The following is a 27,896-nucleotide window of genomic DNA, read 5'->3' on the forward strand; positions in this document are numbered from 1 at the left end:
AATATCTACATTTACCAAACTCTTAAAAATCAATTTGCCATTTGAGCTGTAGTTTGAAAAAAATCTTCGAATCAACCAAGTTTTTAAAGAACATCAAGTATGCTTTCAAATTAATTATTCTTTCAGGCCACACATTTTAAAAAAATCTTTAATAATTACATCCCTTCTTACTTTATCAACCTTGCTGTTCCATAACAATTCCAAAGATACGTGGTATATTAAAGTTTTGAGATAAATGATTCATCAGGATTTGGCAATGCCATAAACAAATGATTAAATTGTGAATCAGTAAGCGATGCTGAATATCTGAATTCGTCCTATTGGAGTAAGTGATCTTCTTTTCCAACTTTGTATCAAAAAATATATTATGTGAAATTTCACAAATTTGTAACTTCCAAATTAGGTCAAATTTGATCATTGAAAAACCCATAATAAAATTACAATGCATAACGATTAAGCTTGATATAAGTTACAAGCACAAAATAATCTAGTATTTATGCCCGTTCACAAATATCACGACAAATATCACGAAAAACTAAACGGAATTAAAATGACCATCCAAGAAAGGGTGACCTGTTAATTTCAGCCCATAAAGGAAAAATGGTATCGCCGTTTGTAACGTCGCATCTGATTGGCTGAGATATTAGCGCAATGGTTTCATAGAAAACAAATCCTTAAGTTAATTAGGAAGATATTAACTTATTATAAGTAAATTGAATTATAAGGAATACATTAAATTTATTTATTTCATGTTAAAGATATCTCCATATCATCAACAAATCTATTGAAGTTATTCCTTAAATAAAGGTTAAGAATTGTACTTTACATCAATATTCAAATTATACCGAGACTAGATCTTAACAAACAGAACTCTCTAAGTACGAGGGTAATGATAGACTTAAGAGATAAGTAGCCACCGTCTTAAACTTCTCACTTTAACATCATATCTGTATAACTAGCTACATATGTAATCGTTAATACAAAGCATAAAATTAACTTGGTTATGTTTCACTTTTGCAAGTTAGTCAAATTTCTACGTTGATTTGGTTTATTCTATTGTACAAAGTTCAATATAAACCTACAAGGTGAGTATCAGATTTAATATTCGGCCATTATAACTTGACTTGATCATTATACTTCTCATTCATGGTGTGGTTTATACTAGAATGAAATCTCTTCATACATCGCCAGTTGTATTAAATGAATGTCTTTTTTTCTTTTTTTTTCTAGATTTTCAGGATGTTCCTCTTTCATGCCTTGATTAACCATTTCGTTGGCCGCCACGTTTTTCAATTTATGGATCGCAGCTTGTAAGTTTACATAATCAATTTGCTTGTATTCATTATATAGTTTTGAAAAGCGATTACCGGGTACAGTGGTCTTGTTGTCTGAATTTCTAATTTAGATCATTATTTTCAGAATCATCACATTGCGTTCGCCGTTGTATTTTACAATAAACATGGCCTTTTAGTCATTTTATTTTATGCAAGTCGTCTTATAAAAGATAAGTATCTATCATATATGGTAATAGAGTACAGTATATATTTTTAAGCTATCTCATTAATATGTAAGATACCTTATAATTTTATATATGTATAACGTAATGTTCAGAATATATTGTAAAATATATGACACATTTCATAAGATATTTTATATAACAAATGCTGTATTTTAAACTAATAAGTTAAAAGAATTATCCCATCTGTTGCTAACGTTTCTTTTGGTGAGAAAGAACGGACATGGTATCCTCTGTAGAACGCCCCCAAACATTATGAGAAGCATACAATACAACAAAATTAAACATTAGGGGACCTTTTTGTAAGTTCTGTGACCTTTTATGACCCCAACCATTTGTGACTGTTAATAAAACTGATCATTTGAAGTGACTATATCAAATTTGATATTATGTCCGTCATCGTTTATAGTGTAGATATCTAAACATGAAAATTATTCATATATCTATCCGAAAAAGCGATGATTACCAATATTTCGTTATATATAATTCCGCTTAGCTTTTGGAAAATTGAAGAACTAAACCTGAACACGCAATAGTCGAAACGAAGTAAGACGTATTTTTTCATTTTCTTTCTGCTTAATTTCTACATTTGGTGATCTGTATCAACCAAAAGATATATTATGTATATGGTGATCTACAAATGAGCATGTCAACTGAAATAAAATAAAACATGAACTGGATAATATGAAGGAGGTCACACTTACAAGTATTCACAAAACTATAATAGTTCCCCACCAACAAGTAAATATAACGTCTCATTAGGAGTCACGCTAAACTTCTAAGCTGGTTAATTTTTGAGGTTCAAAATGTTCGTGATTTTATCGAAAAATAAGATCTAATTTGCGGTTTTAAATTTTCGCCATCTGGCTTTAAGTGTATTATATGATTTAACTACTCTTGATATTTCATGAATAGAATTTTCGCAATCATAGCAATGTCAAGCTAAATCGCGAATATAACCAACAGTATTTCGACACTGCCTGATAGTAGAGCGGCATAGGGAAAAAACAAGCAATATTTATACAAGCATGAAACTTCATGAAATGTGGCATACGAGTAGCCTAGACTACCAAAACAATATTACATCAAGTAGTCTTTGCAAAATGTACCTACTTCCTGTTTTTTCAAGATGGCCGCCATTTTCGTGGATAAAACTTCACAAAGTAATGAAATAACATGCTGCACATCTCAATAAAAAATGAAAAACAATGAAACATGTTAGTACCCAAGATTACACAAATAATATTAAAAGCGGGAGCCAGTAAAAAAGTACTACTTCCAGTAATTCCAAGATGGCTTCCTATTGAATAGGTGGAACTATGAGAAGTAATGAAAACATAGGCTAAACGTTTTAATAAACGCATTAAACTTGGCATGTTAATAGACAAGACTACCAACATAAAATTAAAATCGGGAACCATTGCAAAATATCCCTACTGCCGGCCGCCATTTTTGTAGACGAAAGAGAAATAACGAAATAACAGACTGCACCTTTTGATAAAAACATAAAAAATGGCATGTGAGCAGCCAAGACATTCAAAACAAGATTTAAATCGTGAGGACACTGAAAAAAATACCCTACAAATATGGCGGCCATCTTAAAAAATACCGGAAGTAGATACCCTTTTCAATAGCTTCCTGTTTAATTCCTATTTTGGTTGTCTTAGCTACTCACATGCCAACGTTAATGCTTTTATCAAAAGTTGCAGTTTGTTATTTCATTAGTTTTCTTAGTTTTACCACGAAAATGGCAGCTATCTTGAAAAATACCGGAAGTAGGCACTTTTTTGCGATGTTTCCCGCCCTTATTCTCTTTTAAATAGTCATAAAGTTTTGTGCTTGTATCATAAAAATGCAAGATTTTCCCATTTGTTGACCATATGTAGCTCTACTATGAATTTTGTGTTCCTTAAACCCTAGCCCAATAACTGCCAGTGATTCTGTATTATAGACCATGTACAAAGTCTTACATGTATGAGGTATGTTTGCTAGTTGGTTGTTTAAAGTCAAGATTTAAGTTATAACGTCTACTCGAAACTTGTTAGTAACCATGCAAGTACTATCCCTTCCTCCTATCTCAACACACGCTTGCGTCAGGCAACATCGGAGATATGTCGCTACATCTGTCCCTTTTATACTCCGGGTGAAACCCTTATGGCACAATCGCCAGTATCCCACTCCGAGGCACCTTACAACTGCCACGATGCCAACCTCTGACGCGGCCGCTAGTTCCGAGTCTTACTGACAATATCCTGCTCCAAGGTCATCTGATGAATACAAACAATAGTACTGAAATGTTGCAGATCTCGATGTGCCAGACTAAAGCTTTTCAGGCAACCCCTTATGCGGAGCTGCTGACGTACCCAGTGCCATTCACACATCAGCACTTACACCGTACTGATAACAATAGTAGCCTTTGCAGACAGCCCCTTCTTCAAACACCAGTACTTTGTACAGTGATCGATCTCAATATTTAAGTTGGTGTCCACCAACGTCTACTGTGAGCTCCACACTTGATTGATTGATGGGGGTGTAACGTTCTTGTTATAACCGAGAAGCTAAACGCGTCTATGTGTGATTATTTAAATTTAAAGTGCCATGTTCCCTAACAATGGTATAGCTCATTTCCCTGTAACAACTTGCAATTTTCAATATTCTACACCAAATAACCTAGATGGGCATACTAAATTACTTTCTATGTCACCGCAATATTGTAAAACACATTTTAACAAATTCGTGTATGTAGTCATTTCGACCATATATCAGAACATATCTACGATGTAGGCAGGTGGAGAATATTCATCTGAACTGAAGTACAGGTAATATATGTCATGTGAATATGACCCCAACTTTAATTGTAATGTTGTCAGGTTCTATATTAAACAAAGTGATTGAAATATCAAAAGCTGAAATATACATAACAAGTATCAATATCCGGTTTTTTGAATGTAGTTCCTTTTCGCGTGAAAAGATTTCATTTTGTATTCAATATATTTGTTTAACTTGACATATACGTGATATATATAATACATATGAATATTTTGTCCCACTTACATTAAAAAAAATATCTTTCACCTCACTAATTATTATGTTTGAATGCATTGTAGCATATCCTGGACTGCGGTGAATATAGCCAACCTTATGTACAAGAATGGGCAATGTGTCGGTAAGAAGTCATTTTACTAAGAATAATCTTTCTCGTACTGTTTACATACAGAATGATCAGATGGATGTGTTAAGAAAACACTTTATAAACAAAGATTACTAATTGGATTTGTATGGAGCGAATGACATTATTATTTATTATTTTTCTGGATTTTTTATCACTTCTCATTGGTCAAAAAACACGCAACGTGATCACCGTTAAAAAAATATATTGCACGATTTTTCCGGAAGTAGTTTATAGAAAAAAGTATATTTGCACGGTTATTTTTAGATAACGTTATCAATCTACGTTACCCAAAAACGCTTCGTGTTCCTGGCGCTTTGAAACAAACGCTTTGATGACCCGAGTTTGAAGCGTAACCACAAAATGTGACAGACGACGTTGATTGATGACTTCCAGCTGATGACTACAGTTTAAACTTTTAAATTTTTCAACATAAACACGGTAGGAGGAGTAGGAATAATCGAATAACATTCATTAAGCATCTGCAGCCATTGAATAGTGAATACGTTTGATATTTATATGAAAATTTCCACCTAGACTAGTAACAACATTAGGCCTAAGCTAATCCTACAGTATGTATTACGATTTTTATTTTACGGAATGGAGTACTAAGCATAATAGAATGTATCTTCATGTCAATCTGAATCATTTTAATATATGTTTGGCATCGAAGTGGATTATTTCAACGAGAACAAACTACAAATTTTATTTGACTGTGTCCGACATGGAGCTACAGGTATAATCGAGTACATGTTACTGTATGCAATTTACAAGAACGCATGCACCGGGTGCATGTAATAAAAGCGTGAAGTGCATCAATTGATACTGTTTTCGTAAGTTGTTCTTAAATTAAACATGTTTACAAAATCATAAGATTGTAACTGTCATAGCAAAGCAGAATTTACAATGCGATACTATTATTTAGATTTGCACTCATTTCAAAATGTAAAAAATCCAGAAAAATAATAAAACAAAATATAGCATTTTGATTTCGGTCAATACATGGTTATATCGACCACAGAAAAAATATCGACCTCGGACTACGTCCTCGGTCATAATTTTTTCTTTGGTCGATATAACCATGTATCGACCTCATCAAAATGCTATATTTGTTATAATATATATACACATTCATGTCGCATTTAAAGTTTTTATATCTATGTTTTCTATTTTTTTCTATGATCTATGAACACCTTCATGCGTCCAATACATATGCTATTGAATGAGTGTTCATGTCAAATGAGAAAAAATCTGTTATGCTTGCTGCACATAAGACTCAAATACAATATGAATTGAAATGACCATCTAATAAAGATGACAATTTATTATAAAGAACCATATTATTATATTCTTCAAAATTTATCTTGTGGAAATACAACTTTTGCACAATATATTACAACAGTATACACCCTGTGGTGAGGACTCCACAGAATTACGCCACACTGTGAGCTAGATGAAAACAGGTTCGCTGCCCCACCAAAAGGAGAGCATATATCAAATGAAGGAAAAATAAGACATTTTTATTTCATAACTACTCAAAATATATTTCAAACAATTGCAACGCCAGAGTCTTCTCCAAAATTTCATCGAAGGCAGCCATTGTTTCCCGCATTTCGCGAATGCTAACGTCAGGTATCATTGATTCTGTCATGACGTCAACAATGGATTTCCTGTCTGGAACAGTCAATGAAAATAGCTCTAGGTTATATTATTACACTAGTGACATAAAGGTAAAATTACTAAACCAGACTTCTTAATTGATCGATTATCTTTATTCATTTCGTAATATTTCAATTTTCACTGAAGTTGGACTCAATGAAACTACTTAAAAAATCCGGTTTCATTTGCTCATGAACTTGGGTATGAACTTTGGTATCTTAACATCGGTTTTCGCGCAAGAAAATATTTTATCTAGACCTACGTTTGCCTAAGAACCTTCCTACTAGATTAGGCCTAGATCTAAACAGCGGTGGTTTAAAAAATGCAAATATTACGGACAGATTTCTACAATTTTAAAACCATTTTTATGAACTCTCGTTTTACTGACTCCGTAACTCTTGTGTATCGTTCGAGTCAGCAACATTGCCTACCGAAGCAAAATAAAATGTGCCATGTCCCTGTGTGTCGAAACTAGCCTAACGTTACATGTACGTTAAAACGTCACAGTTACAAACAAATTATGAAGCCTCAACGGCGATAAGAAATACTATATAAAAGTCAAAGAGTGTTGATTTACCTTTAATCAGTTGTTTAACTGTAGCAAGGTTAAATGCTACATAATCCACTAGAACCTTTCCGTTCCCATCACGTTACGGTGACTTTTGAATCGAAGCGGGAGACAACCGTATCACACAGTCTAGACATTATCCTTCCGCATTTTCGGCGGACGATTTTTGCAATCACTTCTAAATCTATTGTAAATGTTTTATGTTTCATCTGAATTACTTTGATAATAAAATTGAGTCTAAGTAAATGTATGACAAATTGTAATATTTGCGCTATTTATTCTTAATTGGTCGTATTCTAATGACGCACTATTTTCTTACGTCCCTCGTTGTAGACTTGCACAAGCCCAGAAACTCGCAATTGTTTAAAACAAAAAACAACAAAAATCTAATACGATTGAATTGAAATAGAAGGATTGAATCTTGCTTTGGTCGATTTCATGGGGTGCTTCGCAATTCATTCGATTTGTTTCAAGAACAACTCAATTCATCACCCCATGAAATCGCCCAAAGCAAGATTTAATCCTTAAATGAAACAGAAATCCAAGAATATGGCCGAAAATCCGGGCGTTCAGTTGACGTTACGTTTACGTTGCTGATTGATGTGTAAAAGTAATCCTTTGAATAATCCTACATTAAAAAACATATTCGATTTTGGCACCTAAAAAAATTGTTGATCATTGATCATTGATGTCACTATTTTTGTTTTATTTCAATGAGTTTGGGAAAACATTGTTTGCATAAATTTTATGAGAAAATCTATTACTCAGCGAGAGCATTATACTGAATATCCTTGGCTAGCGAAGTTGCCCATTACCCGCGATACCCGATAGTGTTTGTCCGGGGCTTAGTGTATTGGAAAGGCGTTTATGTCAGAAACGAGAGTTTACAAACAATCAGTAGGCCTTCCAACAGATGGTAAAATTAGCCATCCTTGGTGGTACATGTTATTATTATATGATGCTGACGAAAAGGCAACACTAAATTCAAATATGTTATATTTTTGTTTTAAATTGTACAAAATAAAAGACGTCAAATAACGGCTTCAGCACTGGAAATATATTAAAAGAGAACTGGAGTTACGTCCATCGAACAATGACATTACGTCCATCAATAAGGGAAGTAACACTATATCTACCGTATCCACCTTTCCTTTTATAATACTCATAGGAACATATTCGTGTTGAATGATCAATATTTCTCTGTTATGTTCTGAGTATCTAGAATTTCATAAACGAATCAGAAGTGTTTAAAAAATGATTTTATGACGAGTGAAATACATGGTCAACGATGGATAATGTATACCCATTAAATAATAGACACATGAAATAATTGCGAAGATTGATAACGAGCACTTTCAAAAATTGATTCGAAGATTGTATTCATTACAGTGCTTTACAATATTAAAATATGTTATCACAATGATATGCAAAATATTTACTAATAAAACATTTTTCATTTTTAGCATAATTTTATGCTTTTGTATCTTGCATTTCATTTTTATAGCACGCCCTCTAACTATTCTATATATGTAGCATTACAGGGTATATATTACAAACATGACAAGTTCTAAGTATAAAATATGAATGTCTAGATCGACTTACATTTCATGTGCATATTTAAATATGCAATGCCACGTTAATAATTTTAAATGTAAGTACAGCATGAAATACAGTAGAGATCGTCCAATACTGAAATAATCATTTTCTGAACTGTATGATTTTTATTTACACTTCATTGTCCGGTAGTGTAATTCATTTTTGTCACATATAGTTTTAAGAAAAAACTGTGAAGTTATAGTTGTCTTTCTTCCAACGCTTTGCTTGGTTTGTTTTTGTACAGGATTTTAAAACCGACCATCTTTTACATTAACATTTAATGAAAGTACGGAGTTTCTCAAATGGAAACATAGAAATTGAAAACTATGGTCGTTATAATGGTCCAAGTAATGTATATATCACGGGTATACATGTCTTTTGTTTTGAATGTGATTCTCTTTGATCTGGAAACATGATATGGTGTATATGATATACATTGAAATTCGAGAAACAAAATGCTAGATTTCTTACATCAGAAGATGCATAATTAAGGGTTTTGTCGAAATACGAATCCTATTATAGTTATATACGCTGTTAAATGTTTCAAATTAAAAATTTAGATAATTCTTAGAATGTCATGATACATTATGTATGATCTTAATTGGGTGCGGTTCCATTTAACAATAAATAGAATATGCAACATACATTTAATTACCACCATTCAAACAACCTACATTAAGAAGAATTTCCTCGACAAAGTGGGTTGCACAAAGAACTATCTGAGACCAATATTTTATCACGCTTTCGAATCTTGACGCTACTTCGTTGATCAGTGACATCAAACTATTTCTTCTGTAAATGATAACAATTTAACAAGAGTTTTACTGACTTAAACATCAGTCCGTAAAATCAGCCTTTTGATTGGTTTATACGGCAACTTAAAAATTGAAGAGAAAATAGTCCATCAATAAAAGTGAAATTACAGGGAAAAAGTTTAGATTATATGGATTAATTTGAATTTATTTTATGTAATGTGGATGTAACACAAAAATATGAGTGTTTTCTCACCATAAACTGATTTTGCGGTTTATTAAGAGTACACTCATGATTATCTTTGTGTGTTATATCTCCATATTTATATAAGATATATTTGCAATTTGCTAGGTTTTGAATATTTGACAGTATCTTTGTCAAGCCCAATTGTATTTAATATTACCAATTTAGTTTGTAAAAATTTGAGTTATGACGCATATCGGCCTGTTTCGACCTAAAGGTGACCGTTTTCAAAATCCAAAAATAGATATCAAAATATGAAGGTCTGAATGCATACAATTCACATTTGATATATATATTGCAGTAGATAATTCATTAAATGCTCATAATGTTGCATCATCGTGTGATTTTTGGTGGTGATTTTCCTGTATTATAATCCACTTTTTTACATTTACATAGAGCGCATCAGAGGACCAACTTTTGTTATCGCTCATTTTATTCAGCGTAGAAAAATACGACTTTAATCCAAATCCCAAAAAGTGGTCCTCCAATGCGCTCGTGCCTAAAAATGAGAAAACATGATAGATAAAATATTTTAATTCAACATCCAGATTGCGATAAATTGATGTCAGAACAGATCAAAGTATAAAGTTTGTGTAGCTCAGATTGTAGAGACATAGCTCCGTGTGCTGAAGGTTCAGTGTTCAAATCACCACCAGGTTTGATCGTTATTTTTGTTATTTTGACGGGCAAACAGAAATCCTTTGTTTTTTCGTATCCAACACATAATTTGAATTATATGTGATATCAAATAAATAAAACCACAAATAAAGATGATAAATATAATTTTAAAAAATGGCCTTGTAGTTAATGATACACTTTGTATATATCTCGCGTAATTTGTATACATTATGTTATGTCAACTTTGGTATATGTCGGGATGGAGTCAGTATAGATAAGTAATTATTGTAATTAATACAATTTGATTTTCGCTAAGATAGCATATACTATTAAGGAATATTTGCCGTTTAGTATGCGCTAAATGAAATAGACTACTTGTACAATACGTCACGTGACAATTGTTTTAGTGTATTTTTAGTTCAAGCAAGACCTGTGCGTGGCTTAGGCCATGGCAGGTGGAAAGTGACCATACCTCTTCATAACTAGTTAACGTCTTTATTTGTGTTCTAGGTTATCGATGTATATATAAACATGTGACTCATTGATTTTGTTTTAGATTACCGATGGTGTTTGTACAAATTTTATAATCAGGCAGAGTCCTGGTTTGACGCACAGGCAATTTGCGAGGCAGGAAACATGACCCTAGCTCACATAACAGAGTCTGCAGATAACAACTACATCAAGAGTATGATGGAGACCATGACGTCAATTGGCATTCCGCACAGGTAGAGACATATCTTTTGAACTTTAGAACATTTTTTTTCATAACTTTAGATTTAGGTACAGTATATGTAGACGTTTAGCTTTGTCATTGCATTTGTGCTTAAAATGCAATAACGATATAATTATTGACGATAATTGCGAGTTGTTTTTTATCTTTTACATGAGAAAATGTTTTCCCTTTTACTTACCGAAGTTTTAATTTAACATATATACATTAGTAACCTAGACACAAATAATTTTGTGAAAATTAGGCAGAAAATAATTAATATTCTTATATGTATTTCGATATTATTTGTATTTAATAAATGTCTTTCTACCACAGTAGGCGGTGTTATTCAAATCTCAGGACATTGAATAAACACTGCAGCTGTTTATTAACAATTTGTTTATACCACGCGTAAGTTATGTTTTAAAAGTTACAAAAGACACTCGCTAAAGCTCGTGTCATTTGTAACTTTTAAAGAATAACTCACTCGTGTGGAATAAATTCAATATTCAACAACCACTTATTGTTTAACCTCTATTTATGCTATTGTTTCCTATAATCTATTTATGTTTCCTTCGTCTTTGTAAGAAGTCATGAATCGACGAGACATTTCAATTGATCGCGTAATTGTTTCTATCATCTGTGGTTTTGTAAGAGGCTTAACCCTTACTAATTGTTCCCTTTATAATTGGTATGGTTCATCAATTTCAAAATATAATTAAGGTTTTTGTTTGTTTCAGTGAAGTGTGGATGGGTGGATATCGCCATAGTGGGAATACCAAATGGCTGGGTATCTGTGAGAGCGTCGATAACGCTTACTATAGCCATGATGACCACATGGAGGAGGACGCATGTTTGTTCCTAGACAGTACTCTTAAAGCAAACTCTTGCACATCATCCAAGGCGTTTTTATGTCAGGTATCGACATTAGGTAAGTAATATCCATTAATGTACTTTAAAATGGCGATGTTAACTTTCCCTGGACATTGTTATTATCGCTAAATGTATCCAGGAAATGAGATAAAACAAACCCATATCGAATCGATAATGATATATTCAAATATGGGTTCCTGTGTTTATACGTGTTTTTCACCCACGAAACCGAAAAATGTATTACCATGTGTATTTCTTGTATGAACGAAAATTAGTTTCATAATATAGTCCAAACACACACTAGCGTTAGGGGCGGGACCAAAAGTTGTAAACATTAAAAATTCAACATCTTCTTCTCAACTCATAGATATGTTAAAATCAAATACTCGTAAGTTAAAGTGAAAATTGTGATCAAATTTAATGGTCATTAAGGTCTCAGGATTTTCTTTGGGAAGGAGTAAAATACATGATAAGGACGCAACGAAGTGCGAAGCGCTTCAAATTTAAAATACCTGAATATATAAGAAAAAACACAAATCTCCAACATTAAATCATACACATTGACACTTCAGTTTGGGGCGGGCATTTTTGTTTATCCCTAGCTATGTTATCTGATTGAATGCGATGTTTGAATTAAGCTCATTATATAATCGAGCGGTTCAAAGGTTTTTATGATCCGACGAACGCAATCTTTATCCGGCAGAAGCTCAGTTCTATCGCACTTTATTTGCAAGCGTTCAAGTGATATAAACCAGCGTCCAATATAATCAGTTGACATAAAACGGAATATCTTATGAAAATAAAATTGCTCCCACCCCCCGTTCCCCAGGACGGGAGGGCAAACATGTCTTTTTGCTTTTTGCCCCCCCCCCATTTTCGCCGAGTGAAATGTTCTAAAAATGCACATTTGAAAGAAAAACGGGTCCTCATGCACATTTTTGTACTTAATTTTAGAAAAATTTCCGCTGCGCGGCGCGTTTCCTAAAACATTCAAGCTCATAATGTTCAAGCCTTTGATAATGAAAATTCAATACACTCGAACTAGACTGAAAATGTCCATCAATTATACTATTTAAAATAATGCTTCTTAAAGATTAAATATGTCTTCAATTCATTATAACTTTGAGTTACACAACAATGTGCCGATGGTGTGAATCCGGTATGTTCAAATCGAGCAGGGTTGCATAATGATATGACGAACTCACAATTATCATGTCTAAATGCAGGTTACTTTAAATCGGAAAATTACCGTGTTAAGAACGCTTTATAAATCAGCAAAATACATTGTAAAACTCATCTCAGCCATTCCAAATCGTAATATTTTTTTCTCCGGGGAGACCCCTGGACCCCCCAAACAACAAAATCTCGTGCCTTCGGAGCTCGCAGATTCATCAAAATACATCGTAAAACTCATTTCAGCTATTCTAAGTCTTAATTTTTCCCCCGGGGGAGAACCCAGGACCCCCAAAACACCAAAATCCCGCGCCTTCGGCCCTCGCAAATTCAACAAAATGCGTCGTAAAACTCATCTCTGCCTTTCTAAATTTATTGTAAAAAAATTTTCCCAGGGCAGACCCCCGGACCCCTCGAACACTAAAATCCCGCGCCTTCGGCGCTCGCAAATTCAACAAAATGCGCCGTAAAACTCATCTCTGCCATTCTAAATCGTAATTTTTTTCCAGGGCAGACCCCCGGACTCCCCGAACACCAATATCCCGCGCCTTCGGCGCTCGTAAATTCAACAAAGTGCGCCGTAAAACTCATCTCTGCCATTCTAAATCATAATTTTTTCCCCGGGGGAGACCCCCAAAACACCAAAATCTCGCGCCTTTGGCGCTCGCAAAATCCTCAAATTCCATCGTAAAACTCATCTCAGTCGTTCTTTATCATAATATTTGTAAATAGTACAAGGATGATATTTAATAATATATGAAAAAAGTATATCAATTACCTCCTGTGGGTGCGGGGCGCCCGGGGGGGGGGGGGGGGTTGTTACGAAATATTGAGGACCTTTGCCCCCCCCCCCCCCCCCCCCATTACGTTTCATCTTCCTACGCCACTGTGGGGTTTGGGACAAGTATAGAGTATGAATAAAATAAACAGAAAATGAGGCTCCGTTATTTACATAAATTGCTCTTTTTAACAGTGCATAATTAACGGTAACTGAGACATCTGCCTTACCTTCAGTGATATTAGCTTATAAGGGCGCAGCTCTTCGTGACCGAAGTGCGAAGCATTTCTAAGGTAACATACCTAAACATGTTACCTTCAACATTCAATCCTACAGACTGTCAACTTCAGTTTGCGGCGGCTATTTTTACCCTATGTATCCCCTTGGATGCGATGCTTTGAATAAGCTCGTTATATAATCGAGCGGTTCAAATGCTCTTATGATCCGACGAACATACTTTTATGTAGTTTTTTTGTGGTTTGTTGTTCGGTTGTAGTTGGTCTCTATAGCTGTAGTTTGTTCTGAAATAATAGTCAAGCCATCCGATTAGTTTCAGAGGTTTATTGGTATTGATGTTTCATAATTCAAAACATACAATCGATTTTTTTTTCACTCAGAGCAGGAGAGAATCACTTAACCACCAGCTAACAGCAAATTTTCTTTTTTTAAACTGAATTTTATCTATTCTACTTCAACACATATACCTACACAATATACATTATACATTTTTAACAAATGCATATAGTACACACTTATCAATTATACGTTTACATGCAAGCAAACATGCAATGAACACTGTTTATACATACATACATACAGACATACATAATTCATACATACATACATACATTCAAACATACATACGTACATACACCCTCACAAACACACACCTTCACCCTCATATACATACATACATACATACATACACACATACATACACACATGCCGCACACACACACACACACACACACACACACACAAACACACACATATATATATACATACATACATTCATACATGCATACATACATACATACATACATACATACATACATACATACATACATACATACATACATACATACATACATACATACATACATACATACATACATACATACATACATACATACATACATACATACATACATACATACATACATACATACATACATACATACATACATACATACATACATACATACATACATACATACATACATACATACATACATACATACATACATACATACATACATACATACATACATACATACATACACCCTCACATACACTCACCCTAACATACATACATACATACAAACGCATATTACATATTGATATAAATTGCATAGCTGATACTTTGTTTTATTCTCATTTTCTCATCACGGTGATTACTTTTCTTTTGATTTTTAATACTATATATCACATATCAATGACAATGTTGTATTACATATTTTATAAACTTACCCTGCCTGAAGCATGCCTGTTATATATAGTTACAGACCAAACATCTGACATAACATCATCTAATATGATATGATATTTAATTTAAGGTGTTTACGAGTTACGTCAAACTGAAATGTGTTAATTTATTTCACAATTTCCTTTAGCATGCATGCCTGCTAAAAACAAGAGTCCACTGCACATAGTGCATATAGCAGGCTACACATGACATAATTATACAAAGTTTATTACAAAATTTTCCTTAAGATGCAAGCCTGCTAACAAAAGTCCACTGCACATAGTGCATGTAGCAGGCTACACATGTGACATACTTATTCAAATATTCATTACTAGGGTATACTATCACATATTTGGGAAACAATATCAATAGTTACTACTGTTTTCTGTTTAGAATTGCAAAAAAGCCAGCGCTAATTTTTAAGTTGATTCCTCAATTGTATTTTTGTAATTTCTGTGTTTGGAAGTCTGTTGTTGTGTTAAATGTCATTTCTGCATTTCCATATTGTCCACTTTATGATACAAATAAAAGTGATTATTAATAAAGCAAGTATACTTTTACCAGGATAACCAAGAATAACAATTTCTTCTTTATCTAGTGTTCCTGAAATATATTCAGGTACAACGCTTTTATATATAATCCATGTATCCATATAATCCAAAATGAGTTTTGTATAAGCACAAATGAAGAATAAGTGTTGTATATATTCGTTTTCGACTTTGCAGAAATGACAAAATACAATAGAAATTTATAAATCATAATTTACATTGTTAGTAGTAGTTCGAATACAAGTTATTTTCGAAATAATAAACTGATTACAATATTGAATAAACAATTCTTTTGTTCTGGGGAAAAACTCATAAAATGAGGGAAAATAATTATTTTACGGTAGAGTACATAATATACGCTTTGCGTGAAAGGAGCCGACGGGAAGATTAACAAAAGTAAAATCTTAATTATAAGTAATTCAATAAATTGACCAACTACAGATTAAAGCAAAATAAGATAATTTCTTAATATGAAATAATCAAAGCAATAGCAATGAGCTTGTAATGACATTACTTCCGAAGATGACAACATCACCGATGCTCTTAATTATAATAAAATACAGAAAGATTTATGAGTAATTTATGCTAATTCTTAAGACAATAACCTAGTTATGGCTAACAATTCCATGACTACAACATGTAATAATTTCATATTTACTAGAAGTATTAAAGGCAAATAGTTAACGGCTGTTGTCTCAAAATAATCATGTCTGTTCAATAAGATTTATTATTTAAATCCTAATGATCTATATTCCTACAATAATCAACAGATGCCGATATTATTATAATTAAAATGATCATATTTACAAAGATAACCCATTATAATTAACCTGTAAAGTTAATGTTACACAGCGCAACGTAAGAGGCGCAATTCAATAGGTTTAAATACAATATGGCGGTCTCCGCTTTGCGGGACCTTATCAAAGATGGTTAATTACAATTATATTATCGACTTCCATAATTAAGATAGATTTCTAACATATAAGTAACTTAGGACGATAATAAAATTAATTAACATCAATTCCAATTATTTACTAATTGTATTTATAAACTACACATCGAGTTTGAAATACATTGTACAATCATATTACCTGATAAATCACATTGTGTTATTAAGTACAAAACAAAATTTAAATCACTGAACAATTAACAAGTTATACAGTTAATAAGTAATCATAAAAGTAAAAATAGGTTACAAACAAATATACACAATAACACAGAATTTCTTACCTGAAATAATAGTCAAGCCATCCGATTAGTTTCATAGGTTTATGGGTATTGACCATTTAAGCCTCTACTCTTATATAGACACTGGATGGCTACAGGTGATACTCATAGGCAAACCGGCTTTTTCAGCTTTATTTTTGACAGCCGACACGAATACAATGATTAGACACGTCGTGTCCGCCGTACGGTGCCAAAGGGTAAAAACTATATTCTAGGACAATAAGATAGCTTCCGCTATCACTTAAGTAATCTATCTATTACGTGTGATTTCCTTTGATTAACAATTTCAAGATGACCGAAACATCCGGAAGTTAATCTCCCTTTTGAATTCATACGCGTCGGTCAGAACGATTTATTGACTTCAAATATATTGATTGATAATTGATAAGCCGACATATTTTTCTCATATCAGATATCTAAATGAAAAGTGTTACAAACACAGGTAAAAATATATATACAATATACCTTAGCTATAAAATTATACTTTTGAAAGTTCAATGTGTTTACAAATAATCGTTAGTTTCATAAGGGTAAAATATTCCGTATGATAGTACAATAATCTTCATCAGGCAGAATGTGCAAGCGCTCAAGTAATTTGGACCAGCTACCAATGTAATCATCTGACAAAAAACGGAAATATCTGTTACGGAAATAAAATTTCTTTCTTCTCAAATGGGGTTTGGGACAAGGATATAGTGTGAATGTATGTACTGAAAGTACTGTAACGTAAAGCCTATATAGAACTTCGTGCATAAAATAAGAAAGATAAGTTCTAGCAATTCTTGCTTCAGGTTACTACTCTATATTTACATTCTGAGTGTTTCGTCACTGTATGAATCAACCAACTGACGAAAACAAACATTTGCCTATGAAAACACTATGGATACGATATGAATGCAACGATTGTCGTGCATCGATCAACTGATTTCTACCAATACGCCAGTTTCATATAACAATAACAAATAGCCCCCACAATATTTTAATGCATAATCTCTAAGTGTTGTTTCTTGGTATAGAATCAACTAATGTTTACTGAAATAAGTCAATCAAATCTTATTTTAACTATTTTTCTTGTTTATCGTTTGTCATTTACAAAAAAAAAGTCGACCGGAAAGGCGGAAGCTTGAAAACGCGACGTTGTGGAACGACTTTGTCATCCAGCTGTTCCATTAATCTCGTTTTTCGTCGTATATGGGTGTCATGATTTTAAATATAACAAAATAACCTTTCAATAATTTTCATAAATTAATCTAATGTAAATATATGGATTGAATATATTTTTCGAATTTTCATAGCGGCTATGAAAAGAAAAAGCTATCTACATATTTTCCGAGGAATGCTAACGCTAAGGATATAATGTACATATTCACTGTACTGCCGCTTTAAATTAATTTGTGTTTTAAAAAATTATGTTTGTATTTACAAAACACGGAAGGAACAAAAAGATAGCATCTTACTTCAGGGAGCTATATAATCAAGTGTTTAAAATTAAGCAGACATGTGTCTATTTTGTCACAATAATTGGGTATAATCTAAATTATGAAATAGAAAGCTATGTGAGAAAGAATAATCTCTCATACCAGGTTCACCATTTTGGGTTTGTTCATGGTATAACACTGAAGTTATCTGCACGTCAATATCAAAGTAGCATTGCCAAAATAAATATGAAAGTAACATATCCATCCACTTGTACAGATAACTAATATTAAGCAAAACACTTTTATGTTGACAAACAAGATATTTGAAGTACATTTCTCCGTTTGCTACAATGCCCAGTTGCCATCAATATCGATAATTTAGTGTTGTTAACAGATATTCTTCAGAAAATACTCCAGGTCACAGATCAGTATTTTCCTATATGGTTGCACACCAGTTTAAGATCTGAAGGTACATGTAATGATTTCCTAAAATGCATGAACTATAAGTTAACCAACATGTGCTGCCTTAATCTGAGAGCAAAGCACAACTACCCTGTAGCATTATCTTTAGTGATCTAAGGTAGAGTATCTATTCCCATTAGGACATCATCGTCTTAATTATAATACTTATACTGTAAAGAATGTCGTGTCAATTATATTTACAGTTCTTCAGGTGTCGATATTTATATCGAAGTTAAATGTGCCATGAACATTACTAGGTAATCAAGATGAATCCAGCTTCAAAACAAGTATACAGTCAACACGCCATTTATATAGATGCATGTATAAATGTAGTGGTGAGTTTTCATACACCAAACAGACAGCATTTTCTGCAATAAATTGTACATTATTTCATTCGTTATTATCAATACAGCTATTGTTTTTAAGTTGTTGTTTTACACGTTCATGCACACGGAAATACAATTATCATAGATTTAGCATTCAATTTGCAAATACATTGATAATGTAATATTTTGGTTTTTACTATAAAAGGCTTCCCAGATAAGTTCATAATCATTTTATACCCTTCTAATAATTACACATTTTCGTTGTGGAAATTATGGGTTACTACATTAGGTAGTAAGTCGTCAAACTAGGTTAACACGAGAAGGCTTTGTGACACTATAATGATAATGGCACAGACTAACATCTAGGGGTATCAGGGATACTATTGTACCAAAGGTTAACATCTTAGATCACACTCAGTCCATTGTTGATAATATTTAATGATATTTAATGATATTTAATGACATATTTCAGGTACAGGATAATACATCCTCTACACCAGACTCAAATTATGTACATACTTTATGAATAAAGTTAATGATTGTAATATCACCTCAGGTTGTCAATTAGCCTTGAAATCATAAAATAGATCGATATTTTTCCAATGTCTATCCAGTTCATTTTTAAAACCATTTAAGTTCTTAGCACAAACAACATTCTGGTAAGTTGTTCCACACCGCTGCAATACGTAGTGAATTTTTTTTTCTCTTTACAGTGTTACATAGTTGGGGGTATACTTTTAAAGAATTTCCTCTATTTCCGGACCGCGACGAAACATCTTTCCACATCTTAAAAAAATCCCGTAACTTCACGATCGTTCATTCCGTTGGTTATTTTGTAAATTTATATCATATCTCCTCGCTGTCTCCTGAACGCTAATGTTGGTAACTGTAGATATTAAAGTCTGTCTATGTATGAAAGGTTTTTAATTTCAGCGACCAGCTTTGTTGCCCTTATTTGTACTCCTTTTCGATGTATTTCGCTTTGTACGGAAACCAAATAGCACATGCGAAATCAAGATGAGTTCTCACTATTGATTTATATAATAATAGAAAGGTTTCTTTGTCCAGATTTATAAATGCTCTTCTTATTATTGCCATCATCATATCTTATTTTCGAATTCGAGACTGCTATCGATCATTACTCCTAAGTCTTTTTCCACTTGTGATTTCTTTAGAGTTGTATCAGCAAGGTGGTACGTGCAATAGTTAACACCTGTCCTTCCTAAGTGCACGTGTACACATTTCCCAGGATGCAATTTCAAGAGCCATGTATCACACCATGCTACCATATTATGGAGATCTTCGTGTAGAATGGTTTGATTATTTTCTTCAGTGATAACTCTGAATATTTCCGTGTCATCTGCGAACAGGTATGTCTCTGAGTGCAGAGTATCCGGGAGGTCATTTATATATACAACAAACAATATCGGACCTATTACAGACCCTTGTGGAACGCCAGATGTGACGGGTCTCCAAACCGAATTATTTCCATTAATTACAACTCTATCCATTAAACGACAGTGTGATGTATTCCATATGATTTTAGTTTTTTCCATCAATCTAGTGCTCTGGTCCATTGGTCAAGAACTGTAAGGAGTTGAAGAGTTGTTGATCTTCCCGATATAAAACCATATTGCTTGTTACTGAACAGTGAGTTGGCTTTCATATGATTTACCAAGTGTTGCCGAACACTATCATTTTGCACAAAACTGACGTAATACTGACTAGCCTGTATTTCCCGCGAGTTATTTGTTCTTTTTTTGTAGATTTCACATACATGCGCCTCTTTCCATCCTGTTGGTACCATTCCCGTTTCTATAGACTAATTATATAGTATCGTTAATGGCGATGCAATTGTATTTGCATTTTCCTTGAGAAGTCGTGGGTGGACTCCGTCTGGTCCCGGGGATTTATTATCATTGAGATTAAATAATGCTTTCTGTATTTCTTCATTTGTAAAAATCAAGTTTCCCATCTCTGTTCTGATAATTTTTTGTGGAATTTCCGGAATATCACCATTGGGCGCTCTGACACAAATACACTACAGAAAAACTGTGAAAGAATTTCAGCTTTTTCACAATCTTTGTCTGTTTTCGCCAATGTTTCGTTGCTTTAATCCGTGTGGAGACCACCTATAGCTGATTTAGATTTTGACTTTCTATTTATATATTGCCAGATTAATTTCTAGTTTTCTTTCGACCTCTTGGCTAATTCACACTCCAATTTCTTACGTAAAAATCGTGTTCGTTTTCTTACGGACTTTGAAGCTCGTCTGTAATCTCTTTAAGTATCGGGATCTTTAGTTTTAATCGCTTTTCGCGCCAAAGAGTTCTTGTGTTTTATTTTCTCTTTAGTTTCGGTATCCAACGGAATGTATTGTTGCTTCGTTTTTGTTGATTTAAACGTTTTAGTTGGTACATATTTTTATCTTCAATGTCCTTTAAAATATTTCGTATTAAAGACCATTTTGTATTTACATCTGTATTAGACAGATATGCGGTCTAATCAATATGTGACAGTTACTCATTGGCTCTTATAAAATTTACCTTATCGTAACATTTCCTCTTTTTAGTTTCTTGTGTAGGTTTAGTATGGCATATAAATTCAAACCGTAACACAAAGTTTTTCCAAGCGGGCTTCTGTATCTCAAATCAGTTACCATATTTTCTTCATTTGTTAATAACAGATCCAAAATGTGTGGATTATCACCACCTCTCTATCTTGTTGGTTCCGTAACGTGTTGATAAAGAAATAAATCCTGTACACAGTCTAAAAGCATATGTTCTTGCAATGACAAGTTTTCCTCTTTGGCGTTTTGCAATTTCAAGTCTATATCCGGAAAGTTGAAGTCCCATATTATCAATAGATGTGAATATTTTTGACCGGCAGCCTCCTTAATTAGGTTGCGCAAGTTGGCTTTTTATCCGTTGGGGATATGTATATGATACCAACTAATATTGTTTCACGCATGTTTATTGTAATTTCCACAAAGATAAATTCTTGAAAATTTGTTTTCATGTATACTTCCTTTACAGACAAACTGTTGTGTGTATATAGTAGCATACCTCTACCAGTTTCGTTTTCTATGTTCTTGGAAAATAATTCTGTGGTAGGTTTTTAGTAAGGTTTTGTTTTCTACCTTTTGACTTATCTTCTGTAATTCCTATAATATCCGCTGTAGATAATTGAAGCCTCCCCGTTAGTTCTGATAATTTGTTGTGGAGCTAGTCTGCATTAGTATAGAAACAAGACAGGTTTTGTTTGGATTGTGACTTCGGTATACGTACGAATTTTCTCGCCCACGGTTTGCACCGTACTTTGTATATGTATTCCCTCGACGACTGTTCTTGTTTGGATTTTGCCCCTTTGAATAGTTCTTTTTCTTTTTCTCTCTCGGCATTTGTGAGGTCGTTTCCTATTCTTAAGTGCCGGTAGGTATCATTCAGGTGTAAGCAAGCGATGTTCTTAAACAGATTCGTCTTGGTTTCCATAGTTTTGAAGGTAACTAGAAGTGGTCTTCAAGATAGTTCCTTTCCCGTTGTTTCCGTTTATTCCTTTTGGTTCTCCTTGCTAAATCGTTCAATCCTTGTGGCCGTTACGACAGTGTCTGAGTTCGCCAGAACTTTACACTTCTTAAGTATTTCTCTTACTAACTTCACTTCTTCTTCTTTCCTTTCTTTATCTGTATCGTATCTTTGTTCCTTTGCTCGGAAGATCAAAATATTATTTTCCCTAGCTTTCCTCAAATCGATTTCCGATATAACACTGGAAAATGTCTTTTCTCCTTGTTCCTTACTGCTCTTTTTCACTACTTCCGCCCAAGTGGTATTATAGCTTGTATCAGCACCTTTCCCATATGTTGTTCTATCATTTTCCTAACTTTTTGCCTCATCACATTTGCTTTCTACTTCCTTCTTAAGTTGCGTTATCCTTTCATTAAATTCTTTGATGATGTCTTTACATCTCTCCTCTATCTCCTGTGTTGTCGCTATATCCTTTTCCTTATTTACTACACAATGTGGACAGAACCACATAATGTCCGACTTCACTTTCCGTATAACATTATATTCCTCCTCGCTTTTCTTCCGACATGGCAAGCAATATATCTTCTTGCATTTACGAAAGTCTGCAATATATCTTCTTGCATTTACGAAAGTCTAAATACTTTTTCACTTGTTCCTCAACTGATTTAATACATGCCTGACAATGTTTCCGATTCCCGCCTTCATCGTCACTACTTTCCGGAGACACTAATGGAGGTGTTATCACCGACAGATCTGTCACGCTAGCTTTATTTGTTCTTGAACGTGTGGTGGCCATGACCGATCCCGTACTGGTCGAACTAGGGTGTTTGATATTTCTGAAATTATGTCCAATACTCCTGAAAAATACTTCTGGGAATGACAAACTACAACCTCTCCCAACACTGGGGTATTGAAGGGGGTGTTGTGAAACGGCCTAATACTCGAATATCTGTGATTGTCTGCAATGTTATACCGCAGCGTCGTGGTTGCCATCCATCTCCATATTGACAGCTGACAGTAGTGCTGCATAAAGCTAAAAAGTGGAATAGACATATTCGTGACATATACTGTATCAAAACTTAGATGATCGTTATGACCCCTGGTTCACTTGTTTTCATTTATTAAGAAATTGTGGTATTCCCAATATGTCGATTTAGATAAATTGCAAGTCAATGTTTTTAGTTAGGCTATTCATTCAACAAAAACATCCTATTCCTCGTAGAAGGCCACACATGTTCAGAGGAACGTCTAAACACTGATGGATGATCAAATACTTTATTCCGATACAGAATACGAAATTTTCAGAAATTAAAAAAAAGAAAAAAATGCAATCAATTACATTTAATGATTTGTTTTTACTGTAGCATCAACTGGTAAATGCGCCATTTTAAAATTGATATGGATTAGATCTCGAATAATTTACGCAGTTTGTGTCAAATATAATTGATGAACGGATAATGACCCTTAACAACACGTACTACCCAATCTTGAAGATATCCTCGATTAGTATTAAGAATATTTGTTCTTTAGAATAATACCATGTATACAGTCCAAATATTTCCTGTTTTTATACAGATAGGCACTTATTTGAGACCTTGGATTCCTAGAATTGCATGTATTGCATAAATGCATGTAGTATAATTTTGTATTTATAGTTATTAATAAACGTAGACTTGCTATGAAATAGGCTGTTATCTCAGTGTTGTGCTGTAAATTGCAAATTCATTAAAAAAATTTTTTTAGAATTTCAGACGTGCTTTAAGAGTACTTCAACACTACATTCAGCAGGCCGACATAGCATTCAGTTCCATGTTTCTGATACCTCCGAATGCTTTTATCAATGCACCGGAGACTGCTTAGGAATAAAGATTACAACTCAAACACAGACGTCAACATATGTTTGTGACCAATTCACCTACACTTCTACAAAGCCATATTCAAAGCGTACGGAGCTGCCCAAATACGTGAAAGGTAGGTAATGGGATCCTGGGATATGCAGGAAAAGTGCAGGTAGGGCGTTAGAACTGTATCTGTTGTACCATAGCATAACTGTAAAAGTTGCAATAACGACGATATCTTATAGTTTCTTCTTCTAAACTATCTTTTTAATGTACACACGTGCTTATAAAAACTCTTTCTTGTATTATAATAATGCACAGCGATACCCCGATAACATTTGTCAATATATTCGCTGTTTAAATCTATTCAAAAGATTTCAAACGTTTGTGATATTTTCCGGCAAATCTTTCTTTTAAATACCAACCCAGTAAATATTAAACTGACATGTGTTTTCAGATATTATTAGAACTACTAACTCTAATGACATAACAGCCAGTAGAAGCAACTTACAGAACATTTGCCCTACCTCTGTACGTTCAGTCAAGGTACAGACAACACAAGATATAACACCTTCGACGCCATCAAGTATTGCTCCCTCAACCACGGCAGGAGTTACACTGACCATGACAGCCAGTACAGTTACACCGTTTCATTCTAGCACCATAGAACCGAGTTTTACTGAACCTAGCAACACAGAATTCGTGACAGGTCCGGGCACGGCGTCCCAGTCAACACCCCCTCTGTCAATTGACGTCACTTCCGTCGATCTGACTAAAACGTCACTTCCGACAGGTCTGAATGTTATTATTGAAACAAATATGAAACCATTAAAATATTCGATGAACACATTGGCCTTGTCATTCAAATATGGAAGTATTAAACATGTAGCAACAACCTGGCTGTAATTGAATAAGCAATTAATTTTGAACAGATATTACTAACTGCAGTATATCTTTAAAATGTTTTAAAGAAAAATAGGTCTAAGTTATATGTACGATTGAATAGGTAAAGCACAATATATATGTATATATAACAAGATTTGATTATTTAAATATTTTATATAGGTATGACTTTAGTATACATGACAGGAATATTTGCATCACTTAGAACACATATATATTATGTATTTTAATATTTCAATATTTTATATAGGTATACTATAATTATACATGGAAGGAATATTTAGAGAAGAATTTATTTTCCTTTTGGAATACATATCCGTACTGTAACATAAATCAGACTGTTACTCACACACTACAAGGGAATAAAATTAATCACTGTATTTCTAGTTTCAGAAACATTGTCATTGTCTTGCTCCTCATGCCCCTGCATTAAAAGCACCTCGGTTAACGAAGCGGAGATGGAAAACAGCATCAGTAAGTTGAAAGAGCAGTTGAAGGTGGATCCAAAGAAGCTTTCTTCGTTCAAGCGGAAACTAACCAGTGCCCCTGACGACCGGCAGTCCGCAGCCAACATCGGTTATGGTGGGGTGCTGATCCTGTGTGTAATCCCTACGGTGATCATACTCATGGATGTCGGCAGACTCACAAGGGAGTTCAAACAGTTCATCTCCCGCATCAGAAATTCTCAGCGTGCCACAGCGACTGTAATTCCACTGAGGGAAACCTGATCACTTCGGACAACTGGAACTTCGATCCACATATCTTATAACTCCATGTAGATATTACTTCTGTCAAGCATATGACCTGAGATAATTATTAATTCATCCAGGTTTACCGGAACAATTCTTACAAACACATTAGTACCATATATTATTTCCCATTCAAAGATACTCAAACATACTTTCGTAAAAATGTTTCCCCACAAAAAAACTTGACAATCTTTGTTATAAGCAAACACAAATCAGAATTATTACCAAACAAACAAACATAAATCTGACAATTGTTACAAAACAAACAAACGTAAAGCAGACATTTGTCATATATTTAAACATAACCATACTTGCCTGAAAAAAAACCCAAAAACCTTTAAACATCTTTGACCGAACATTTTGAACATCAAACATTATCATTTTTCAAAATCACAATTGAAGGTTAACGATTTTCACTTTACCTTTTAAAAGTTTACAATCACTAAATACTGTCACATTACTTTAAAAGGTGGATGGAATTATTTGCGGCGTGGATATTTTCGCTTGCTGAAAACATATCTATTTTAGCGGTTATCGATTTTCGCGACAGAAATACTGCGGCACTAAATATGATGGCGTTAATTGATTTTTATCTGTATAATATTTTAGCCATTAAGGTGAATGCGTGGATTCAACATTGCACCAACATATTCCTAAAATAAGAACGAATTTACAGAATATGGTATTGTATTAAATCTCCACTAATATATGCAAACATATACAAACCTGAACGTGACAGGTAAATAACTACACTATAGATGTGTATCGCGGTATTACCATACCGCGGCTTTGTTTTAAAGCGAAAACGAACACATGTCTATCACTGCCTCTCCTCATTATATCTTTACTTTCCCACTCGCCGTGAGAACATATTTTTGGTTGATCATAAACAACAATGCCATTATAACATTTGTACTAAGCCATCACTTAGAGGACAAATCGTCATTATAATATTTGTACTAAGCCATCACTTAGAGGACCAATTGTCATTATAATATTTGTACTAAGCCATCACTAAGATGACAAATCGTCATTATAATATTTGTACTAAGCCATCACTTAGAGCACAAATCGTCATTATAACATTTGTACTAAGCCATCACTTAGAGCACAAATCGTCATTATAATATTTGTACTAAGCCATCACTTAGAGGACAAATCGTCATTATAATATTTGTACTAAGCCATCACTTAGAGGACAAATCGTCATTATAATATTTGTACTAAGCCATCACTTAGAGCACAAATCGTCATTATAATATTTGTACTAAGCCATCACTTAGAGGACAAATCGTCATTATAATATTTGTACTAAGCCATCACTTAGAGGACAAATCGTCATTATAATATTTGTACTAAGCCATCACTTAGAGGACAAATCGTCATTATAATATTTGTACTAAGCCATCACTTAGAGGACAAATCGTCATTATAATATTTGTACTAAGCCATCACTTAGAGGACAAATTGTCATTATAATATTTGTACTAAGCCCATCTCTTAGAGGACAAATCGTCATTATAATATTTGTACTAAGCCATCACTTAGAGGACAAGTCGTCATTATAATATTTGTACTAAGCCATCACTTAGAGAACAAATTGTTATTATAATATTTGTACTAAGCCATCACTTAGAGGACAAATCGTCTGTATGATCCTATAAGTCATGTATTTTATATCTAACATAACAATATGGTAAACTAGATAAACTCCAATGTTAATTTCAAAAGCTATGAGGAATACATCATAGTTTGTTGTTATTGTACCATTTTATTTGTAT

The 27,896-nt window shown here is 33.6% G+C and overlaps 1 protein-coding gene across 1 annotated transcript; it reads left to right on the top strand.

The window, feature by feature from the left end:
• The first annotated feature begins 4,635 nt into the window (after positions 1-4,635).
• Positions 4,636-27,133, top strand: LOC138328878 (mucin-3A-like). Its single transcript, XM_069275595.1, has 6 exons — positions 4,636-4,682; positions 10,679-10,847; positions 11,572-11,762; positions 24,369-24,596; positions 24,921-25,256; positions 25,754-27,133. The coding sequence occupies exons 1-6, from the start codon at positions 4,658-4,660 to the stop codon at positions 26,092-26,094; spliced, it is 1,290 nt and encodes a 429-aa protein (XP_069131696.1). The 5' UTR covers positions 4,636-4,657; the 3' UTR covers positions 26,095-27,133.
• The last annotated feature ends 763 nt before the right edge of the window (positions 27,134-27,896 follow it).

Source organism: Argopecten irradians, chromosome 8 (genome assembly GCF_041381155.1).
Source record: "Argopecten irradians isolate NY chromosome 8, Ai_NY, whole genome shotgun sequence".
Lineage (NCBI taxonomy): Eukaryota > Metazoa > Mollusca > Bivalvia > Pectinida > Pectinidae > Argopecten > Argopecten irradians.

Excerpts from the sequence above, each read along its gene's own strand:
- LOC138328878 (XM_069275595.1), top strand. The coding sequence starts at position 4,658 with ATGTACAAGAATGGGCAATGTGTCG. Across the intron at positions 24,597-24,920 it reads GCTGCCCAAATACGTGAAAG|ATATTATTAGAACTACTAAC; the intron begins GTAGGTAATGGG and ends ATGTGTTTTCAG. Across the intron at positions 25,257-25,753 it reads TAAAACGTCACTTCCGACAG|TTTCAGAAACATTGTCATTG; the intron begins GTCTGAATGTTA and ends CTGTATTTCTAG.